Genomic DNA, 9,499 nt, shown 5'->3' with positions numbered 1-9,499 from the left:
TGGGGAAGGAGCGACGGGGAGGGGGAGGGTGTTTCCGAGGTTCCAGGCATATGGAAAACTAAGGTGTCAGTAGGGAATGAGAACTTGTTATTGGGGTCACGACCGAATCCGAGTGATACAGGGATCAAGGAATAAGTAGGATGGGGTGGGGGTAGGGAAAGGAAATGAGTGAGGGAGTACGGGGTCTCACAGAAAACAGAAGCCTTCAGAGAAAAGTGCAGAGGACGAAGCCGCAGCATCCTCGCGGCCTGTGGCTCGCCCCCGCCTTCCTTTTGCGCAGAATCCTCCCCTCGGCTGCAGCAGCGCTCTGCCCCCTCTGGCCCGGCGCGCAGTGATCGATCTAAGGCTGCGTCAGAATCCTCTCCGAGTATAAATAGGGGTGGCAGGACAGAGCCGAGCTGCACACAGCCATCCATCCTCCCCTCTCCCTCTCTTCCCCGTTCTTCTTCTCTCTAGGCCCCCATCTCCGCCGCCGGCCAGAGGGGCACCGACCGCCAACATGAGTTCCTTCAGCTTTGAGCCGTACTACTCGACTTCCTACAAACGGCGCTATGTGGAGACGCCCCGGGTGCACATCTCCAGCGTGCGCAGCGGCTACAGCACCGCGCGCTCCGCTTACTCCAGCTACTCGGCGCCCGTCTCCTCCTCGCTGTCCGTGCGCCGCAGCTACTCCTCCAGCTCCGGCTCCTTGTTGCCCAGTCTCGAGAACCTCGACCTGAGCCAGGTAGCCGCCATCAGCAACGACCTCAAGTCGATCCGCACCCAGGAGAAGGCGCAGCTGCAGGACCTCAACGACCGCTTCGCTAGCTTCATCGAGCGCGTGCACGAGCTGGAGCAGCAGAACAAGGTCCTGGAAGCCGAGCTGCTGGTGCTGCGCCAGAAGCACTCCGAGCCGTCCCGCTTCCGGGTGCTGTACGAGCAGGAGATCCGCGACCTGCGCCTGGCGGCGGAAGACGCCACCAACGAGAAGCAGGCGCTGCAGGGCGAGCGCGAAGGGCTGGAGGAGACTCTGCGCAACCTGCAGGCGCGCTACGAAGAGGAGGTGCTGAGCCGTGAGGACGCAGAGGGCCGGCTGATGGAAGCGCGCAAAGGGGCCGACGAAGCGGCTCTCGCCCGCGCCGAGCTCGAAAAGCGCATCGACAGCCTGATGGACGAAATCGCTTTTCTGAAGAAAGTGCACGAAGAGGAGATCGCCGAGCTGCAGGCGCAGATCCAGTACGCGCAGATCTCCGTGGAGATGGATGTGTCCTCCAAGCCCGACCTCTCCGCCGCGCTCAAGGACATCCGCGCCCAGTATGAGAAGCTGGCCGCCAAGAACATGCAGAATGCGGAAGAGTGGTTCAAGAGCCGCTTCACCGTGCTGACCGAGAGCGCCGCCAAGAACACCGATGCGGTGCGCGCCGCCAAGGACGAGGTGTCCGAGAGCCGCCGCCTGCTAAAGGCCAAGACCCTGGAGATCGAAGCATGCCGGGGCATGAACGAAGCGCTGGAGAAGCAGCTGCAGGAGCTGGAGGACAAGCAGAACGCCGACATTAGTGCTATGCAGGTATGGCACTGGGCAAAACACTGTGGAGGCGGGGAGGGGGCTGCAGAATCGAGTTAGGATGGGCGGGGGGTGGGGGGGAGAGTGGAGGGCGCGCCTAGAAAGTGGAGATTAGAAATGAGGCATCTGCATGCAGCTGTTAGGGGGTAGAACTTGGCTCCTTGGAGGCTGTGTGGGAGCGGGTGGGGCAGTTGGAGGGCGGGGTGCGGGCGCCACTGCAGTCTGCGAAGATGTGCAGGGTGCAGTTGAATCTCTGTTGCGCATTAAAGCGGCCCAGCCCTGCAGGGGGTTGGGTGGGGTGGGAGAAGGGATGCGAGCAGGGCGTTGCCTCTGGCCTGCCTCTCTGCTGTCCTGAATTCACCACAAGTTGCTTTGCTGCACAGATTGGACCATCTGATTAATAGACACAGCGACGAACTCCCATTAGTTCTGTGACCAGCATGATTTCAGACTAATTTTACCAACCGCTCCCTTCGCGTAGCAGGTAGACAGGAATACAGTTAAAATTGTAGTAGGTAATGATGGCCATAGTAAAACGTTTCTTTTTCTCCATCTTCTGGAGAGAAGAGAAAATAATATAGATACATAGAAAATATTTTAGAGAAAATTAAAAAAATTAAATTTATCTACTTCCTTCTCCTATAAAGAAGTGGGTTTCTTGTATGTAACCTGGATAGAGTTAGTCAGTGAATGAGAAACAAAGTTTTCAAAAAAACAAATCTGTTTAGTTCCTTGCAGGCATTTTATGATAATCATTAGACTGTAGTAATTAACAAAAACAAAAACAAAATTCTTCTGTTAGTTTTTTTAAATAATTTTTTGCTTTCATCTCATGCTTTATGAAGCTGGATTTTTTTAGGCAAGCAAAGAAAGGTTTAAAAAGAGAAAAGGCCGTTGTTTCAGGGGAGGTTTTATCTAAGGTGTGCACTTTGATTTTAATTAAACCTATGCCCTTGCAGCTATAGTAAAGTAATAGCAGTAAGGATTTACGCTTGTATTTTTTTTTTGTCTTCCAACAGGACACGATCAACAAATTGGAAAATGAATTGAGAACCACAAAGGGTGAAATGGCAAGATACCTCAAGGAATACCAAGACCTGCTCAATGTGAAGATGGCTTTGGACATCGAGATTGCAGCTTACAGGTAAAAATGGAGGGGCAAAGGTAGCAGCCCTTCAACCTTAGGAAGGAAACCAGACTTCCTTTCTGTTGAATCAGAAATCTTCAAAAATAGTCCTTTGAAATGATTGTGTTCACCTTTTGGCCTTTTCCAAGAAGAATTTATCCTGTAATAATGAGACCTGTTCTTAGCTTCCCATTACATTTAAAGTCCAACAGACAGGGTTATTTTAAGGTGTTTTGGGGGTTTTTTCCTGGTCTCAGTCACAACATCCCCAGTTATTCTGATAATTTCCAACCCTGCCTTTGGCTCTCAGGGTGGCACTGGGGAAGGTGTTGGGTGTTGGGCTCAGCACACTTCCTGTGTTCATGATTGTTAACCCCACCCTCTCTCTGCCTCCGCCAGGAAACTCTTGGAAGGTGAGGAGACCCGGCTCAGTTTCACCAGCGTGGGCAGCATAACGAGCGGCTACTCCCAGAGCTCCCAGGTCTTTGGCCGATCTGCCTATGGTGGTTTACAGACCAGCTCCTACTTGATGTCCGCCCGCTCCTTCCCATCTTACTACACCAGCCACGTCCAGGAGGAGCAGATCGAGGTGGAGGAGACCATCGAGCCTGCGAAAGCTGAGGAAGCCAAGGAGCAGCCCCCCTCTGAAGGAGAAGCTGAGGCGGAGGAGAAGAAGGAAGAGGCTGAGGCGGAGGCGGAGGCGGAGGCTGAGGCGGAGGCTGAAGCCGAGGCTGAAGAGGAGGGAGCCCAAGAGGAAGAAGGTAGGATTCAAACCAAACCAAACCAAACCCACCCTGCAACTCCAGGTTCAGCCGGGGCATGAATATCTGTTAGGACATTGATAAGATAAATGAAGCCTTGCTTATGCCAAGGAAGTTTTATTCATACATGAGTTTAGAATCTTAAATAATACATTGATCTATTGCTTCAACAGACCTTTAGTAATAAGCACGTCATTTCTCAGATTGGCTGGCCTCCCAGAGCCACACATCTCTAATTAGCTTGGTACTTTTTTGAAAAGAACTTAAAAAAAAAAAAAAATCCTCCTCCTGCTGTCTTTTTATTCCTAATTAAACATTTTAAAATCCATTCATTTAACTCAGTCATTTGGTGTCCTAAAGAACAAAAATGAACACCAAACACACAATAAAAGAAAACCAAGGTCCTGGAGGAGAGCAGAGCACCCAGTACCTAGACATAATCTCATTCTATTTAAATATGTGTTCAGTGGCAAATTATTCCCGGCAGGCATTGTCAGTTGCATGTATTTTGGGAGAAAGGAGCTGAGAGGTTTGGGGGAAGTATTTTGACATTTGTGTTTCTCCACAAAACCTTAGCAGAAATGTTTTGATTGGACTCACGCTGCATTTGGAGTTTGTACATTTGCTTTTTATGTTAAAGCTGCCAAGGAAGAATCTGAGAAGGCAAAGGAGGAAGAAGAAGGAGGTGAAGGCAAAGAAGCAGAAGAAACCAAAGAAGCTGAGGAGGAGGAAAAAAAAGATGAAGGTGCTGGGGAGGAACAAGCCACTAAGAAGAAAGATTGAACCCCCTTTCCTTAACTATTCCAGGAATAATTCTCCTGAAATCAGGTCAATCCCATCACCAACCAACCAGTTGAGTTGCAGATACTATATGAATTAAGAAGTCAATATATGTATAATTCTGAGATGACTTAGGTTGGGCATTAAATGTTGTGCTATGACTTTTCTCCTTCCGCAGAGTATCTGTTTGCTTGCAGAGTGGCTTCCTGGCTTGCTGCCAGCCTGTGCATGGTCCACGCTTATGAGTTCAGGATCTATGGCAATGTGAATAATTCAGATGTTTACAATAAAAAAGAAAAAACCCTGAATAAATGAATTCACTAATGTTAATGTTAAACGTCATGGAAAAAAAATAGTCCTTCGAACCTTTGGTGGTTAGAAATTAAAGGCCTTGAATTATGTGCTATAAATAGTAAATAAAGTTACACTGAATGACATTCCTTGCTGTGGTTGTTGACTTAATTCGAATATCTTAAAGAAGGCACCAATATAAGACACACAGAAGTGGGCTATTGACCTCCAAATTTTTTTAAGTCAAAATTTTAACAATTACAATGCATTTCCCCCCCTTAATTGGTAATTCTGAGGATGCAATTAGGTCATGAGCATTCATGAAATCTCTCCCCTCAAAAATTTTACTGATAATAAGCTCGAGTAAATGAGAATCTCTGGGGTTTTCTTTGATAAATAGCTATATACTATGCCCCATAAGTGTCCTATATAATGTTGGGAGTGGCTTTCTTGGAGGCCATTCTGAAATTATGTGATAAATATACGCTCTATGGTAAACAGGTAACTTTAACACTAGTATGTGATAATAAATGCAGTATGGATAGAATATGAATCCCGTAACCCTAACCCACCTAGCACTATAACCACATTTAAAATATATTGTCATGAGCAGCAGTTGAAACCCAAGCAAAGGATACAATCAGAAGGAATAATTTATTATCTCTGTATAATTTTGGATGGAGTAAGAATATCAAAGTTTATTTGCCATTGCAAACATGTTGCCTGCAATCCTGAGCTTATGATTGTGTTGTTAGCTTAATTGTGTTGCCTCAAGTAAATAGCCTGTATGCCACCTATTTTAAACTTTTTAAGCACTACAGATACAGATAATGAAATTGTGATCAGTCGCTAAAGGGGGGATTATATGCTTGTATGTTGCATTGCCATCGCTCTGCATGTCTTTACTGGGAAATATTCGGATTTCAATGATAGCTCTAACTGGTTGGACATTGCATCAAATACACACCCCGTCCGTCCTCCCTGTTCACTGTAAAGTTATGAAAGCTCTCGCACTTGCATTTGATGTGGAATGTGGACGAAATTACTGATTATCCGCTGTTCTGCTTCTGTTCTTACACAATTGCTTTGTCAGCTAATTCTTTTCAATATTTCTTGTTTAGACAACTCTTCAAGGTCATGAATTTAATCTGAAAGCAGAGTGGTTTCCATTTAAAGTTACCTGATGACATCACACTATGTATTTCTAGTTAAGTATATCTCGCCAAAGCAAGTAGGTAAAGTATTTCTTTAGCTACCATGATGCTATGGATTTGAATTACGAAGATTCTCAGTACCTTTACTTCTGTAAACGCTAGGAGTTGCCTCAGAAGCCAAGCTTTTCACATTTATGTTCATTAAACATGGGATGCTGCACATGGTAAAGCTCAGATATATGCAAATTACATGTAAAAAAAGGTAGCCAAATGGAAAGAGCTGGTTGGTTTGAGAATTTCTTGAAGTAAGAACACTGTACCATACTCTATCCTGTGTGCCATAATAAAATACTGAAAAATCTAAACTAAATGGATTTGAAGTCTTTAAAAACAATTTCCTCAGATGTGGTACCTGGGTCAGTCTCCCTCTCCTGCTCTCCCCAAACTCTAGTTCTCGTTCTGTATTCTCTCCCCTAGCTAATGACCCACTCCTCAGCCATCCAATTCTGCAGACCAGAGACTGGGCATGACGTCATATCTCCCATTTCCTCTCCCCAATCCCTCTGGTTTAACCTATCACCAAGTCCTATTGATTTTACTGCCTACGTATCTTGGATCCATCCACATTTTCCTGTTTACACTGCCACCACTCTAAGGAACCTCCCAACGTCTTGTCCTCCTTCAGTCAGCACACTAGAGTAAGCTAATCTTTAGAAAAGTGCATTTTGATCATGCCCCTCCAATAGTTTCCCATTTCTTTTAATATAAAAACCAAAATCTTTAAGGGGATCTTCAAGGCCCGGAGCGACCTGACCCCAAACTACATCTCGAACCTCATCCTATGCATATCCCCTTACCCCTCCCTTACTACTGGTGTTTCAGCCACCCTGGCCCTCTGTTCTCCCACCTGCCTCAAGGTTTCGGCTGATTTCTCTGTCTGGACCACTCATTTTTTTCTATCTTGCCCTCAAACTTGCTCAGATTTCAGCTCAGTTGTCATTCCCTTGGGGAAGCCTTCCCTGACTGAGCCAAATTCCTTTATTCAGTGTGTTTATAAGAACATGTAGTGCTTTACACAGTCGTAATCGGCATCTATTTCCATGATCATTTAGCGTCTGCGTCCCCTGCTGTAGCGTGATCCTCAGAAGCATGGCGATCAGACCTCCTACTTCCCGGCATCCAGCATTGTTCCTACCATGGTAGAGCACAATAAATGTCGATTGAATGAATAACTTCTGGATAGACTAAAATGCCTTCGGGATGACTAGAAAGCCAAGAGTGTTCATAATCAGTCCTGGTCTAGTCAACACTTTGTGGAAAGGGCAGAGAACCAAAAATCAAGTGTCTATTCCGATCCTAGTGTTGTTTGTTATGGAGGGCTGGCCATCCCCACCCCCATCCCCATTCTGGCTTCAATCTTCTTAGCTACATAAGGCTTTAGCACTTGATTTCTCAAATCCACTCTAGATTCATGATTCAAAATTTCCTGAAAAACTTTTCGAAGATCAGGCTAAATGGCTGAATAGGAAACATGCATATCACTATTATGTCCACACTAAAGTCCATCACTTGAAGGGAATTGCTAAACTTCATGTAAAGTTTCATTCCTGGCATTAAATGGATAAGCAATTAATTTGATTGCTTTTTTCCCTACATGGAGATGCTAGTGCTGTCAGAATAGTTGCTGTGTCCCAGGCACTAATCTAAGTGCATTATACGTATTATCTCATCAATTTCTTTCTTATGACAATGTTATCAGTCCAGTATGATTATCATCCCCATTTTATGGATGAGGAATTTTTAGGTGAGTTGACCAAGGTCACATAGCTAGTTTGTGGTAGGCTGAGATTCAAACCTCCCAGGACGGATGGCTCTAAAGTCCATGCTCTTAACCAAATATTGCATTGACTCTCCTTTGCAGTCTAGCTTGGGAGGCATCCTCATGGAATCAGAGCATATTTTCACAGGCTTGTGTTGTGACAGCAGCCTGGGGGTTTTCACACAATTATTGGAATTCTTACAGTCTTTGTACAATTCAAGGGCACTTCTACATTCACAGTGTTCCATTGAAGTTACTTAGAATGCTTAAATTTTTCTTTAGTTCCTTGGATTATTTATGTCCCTATAAATTCCTCTGCAAAAATTTTAAACAGAGATGTATTTGAAATTTATCTTCAGGGATCACCAACTTTCAGGATGCGCTTCTCAAACTGTGCAGGACCCTGCGGGGCCTTCCTGGGGGACACAGCTTCTTGCCCCCCACCTCTTGTTTGTAGAAAAGCTTTAGCCTCCTTGGTCTCCCCTGAGCTCCAAAGAACAAATTTAATCAGAGAAGTGAGAAAATGCAGAAACAAAGGAAAGCAGTCAAACAGGACAAAATAATAATAGTTTAGCCATAAAACAAAGTCAAAGACCTTAAGTACCTCCTCAAGGAAAACAGATAATATCCTGAGCCATATCCTTAAGTTGTTTTGAAGACACTAAAACCCCCGCCACGTGGAAGAAGTTAACTGCTGACCACCAGCATGTAGATCCCAGATCAGTTGGAACCAGAAGGTTGATGATTGAGGTTCCCAAAACCTGTTACCTCACCAGCACCCAATCAAAAGAAGGTCCACGAGTGGATCATGCATCCTATAACCATCTCCCTCACACTGTCTTTAAAAACCATTTCCTGAAAGCCATTGGGGAGTTCAGGTCTTTTGAACATTAGCTGCCCATTCTCCTTTCTTGGCCCTGCAATAAACGCTACACTTTCCTTCACCACAACCTGGTGTGAGTAGATTGGCTTTGCTGCAAAACTTGGGAGAGCAGACCCAAGTTTGGTTTGGTAACAGTTCTCATGGTGTTATTCTTCCACGTGGTTACAATTTTCTAGTTGTGTTCACATTTAACTGGTCCTCAATGGCTTCTTCTTCTCCTTTTCCTTTTCTTCCTCCTCCTTCCTTCTCCTCTTACTCCTTCTTGCATATCTTCTTGTTGTAAGATATTTCAAGTCATTTTGGGAAGGGAGTAAACAGTGACTAAACAAATAAGTGTCTTTGTTTCCTCCCACCATACCTAGCAAAGTGCCTTGCATTTAGTGGGAATCTTAATAAATATTTCAAGAATGGAAAAGGTTTATTATTTGTGAGAACTTGCCATGCACATGGCCAGGATGAACAACTTATTCTTTGTCCCTTGGGTGTAAATGATCAGGATTGCTCCAGCCATGATTCATATTTGAAAGGTCTTCCAGTGCAGAATTCAGGATGTTTTCCTCTTGGGAAAATGTTCATCAGAACTGGCATTTTCAGTTTAAGTTCCCCTAGAAAATTCCCAGTGAAGAATCTTATATGAGAGCTAAAAAGATAAAAGGTAAAGAGCATCATGAGCAGTAAAAAATTTTCAGCAGCCCCAGAAAGTGACTATTGGTAGCCTTTTAATTCTACTTCAACATAGATAATTATTTGTATATGGAGAGTTTTTAAAAAAATAATAAAACATCAACATTAAAAACAAACTTTAAAAGGAAAAAAATCATATTTTCTCCATTCAGTCATCATTATTTTCATTTATATGTTCTTCTTTAGACTTTATTTCTATTTATGTATATTTGACATAGCTTGTCCATTCGTTCCACATGTGTTAATCATGTACTATGTGCCAGGCACTGTTCTAGGCACAAAGAATAAGGCAGACAATATCCCAGCTTTCAGGGACTAAAGTGGTGTGTGTGTGCGTGTGCGTGTGTGTGTGTGTGTGCACAGGCAATGAACAAATAAATAAGTGACATTAGCTCTGAACCAGACATGCAATGATCTGGGGAAAGAGCACTCCAGGTAGACAGAACAGCAAGTGTGGA

The 9,499-nt window shown here is 44.6% G+C and overlaps 1 protein-coding gene across 1 annotated transcript; it reads left to right on the top strand.

The window, feature by feature from the left end:
* Nucleotides 1-423: 423 nt before the first annotated feature.
* NEFL (neurofilament light chain) lies at nt 424-5,396 on the top strand. Its single transcript, XM_027087887.1, has 4 exons — nt 424-1,546; nt 2,563-2,687; nt 3,069-3,430; nt 4,071-5,396. The coding sequence occupies exons 1-4, from the start codon at nt 500-502 to the stop codon at nt 4,211-4,213; spliced, it is 1,677 nt and encodes a 558-aa protein (XP_026943688.1). The 5' UTR covers nt 424-499; the 3' UTR covers nt 4,214-5,396.
* The last annotated feature ends 4,103 nt before the right edge of the window (nt 5,397-9,499 follow it).

The sequence above is a fragment of the Aethalodelphis obliquidens genome, unplaced genomic scaffold (genome assembly GCF_003676395.1).
Source record: "Aethalodelphis obliquidens isolate GAN/ISIS:26980383/991018 unplaced genomic scaffold, ASM367639v1 scaffold61, whole genome shotgun sequence".
Taxonomy (NCBI): Eukaryota; Metazoa; Chordata; class Mammalia; order Artiodactyla; family Delphinidae; genus Aethalodelphis; species Aethalodelphis obliquidens.
This window is presented reverse-complemented; position numbering and strand designations above follow the sequence as displayed.

Excerpts from the sequence above, each read along its gene's own strand:
- NEFL (XM_027087887.1), top strand. The coding sequence starts at position 500 with ATGAGTTCCTTCAGCTTTGAGCCGTACTACTCGACTTCCTACAAACGG. Across the intron at positions 1,547-2,562 it reads CCGACATTAGTGCTATGCAG|GACACGATCAACAAATTGGA; the intron begins GTATGGCACTGG and ends GTCTTCCAACAG. Across the intron at positions 2,688-3,068 it reads ATCGAGATTGCAGCTTACAG|GAAACTCTTGGAAGGTGAGG; the intron begins GTAAAAATGGAG and ends TGCCTCCGCCAG.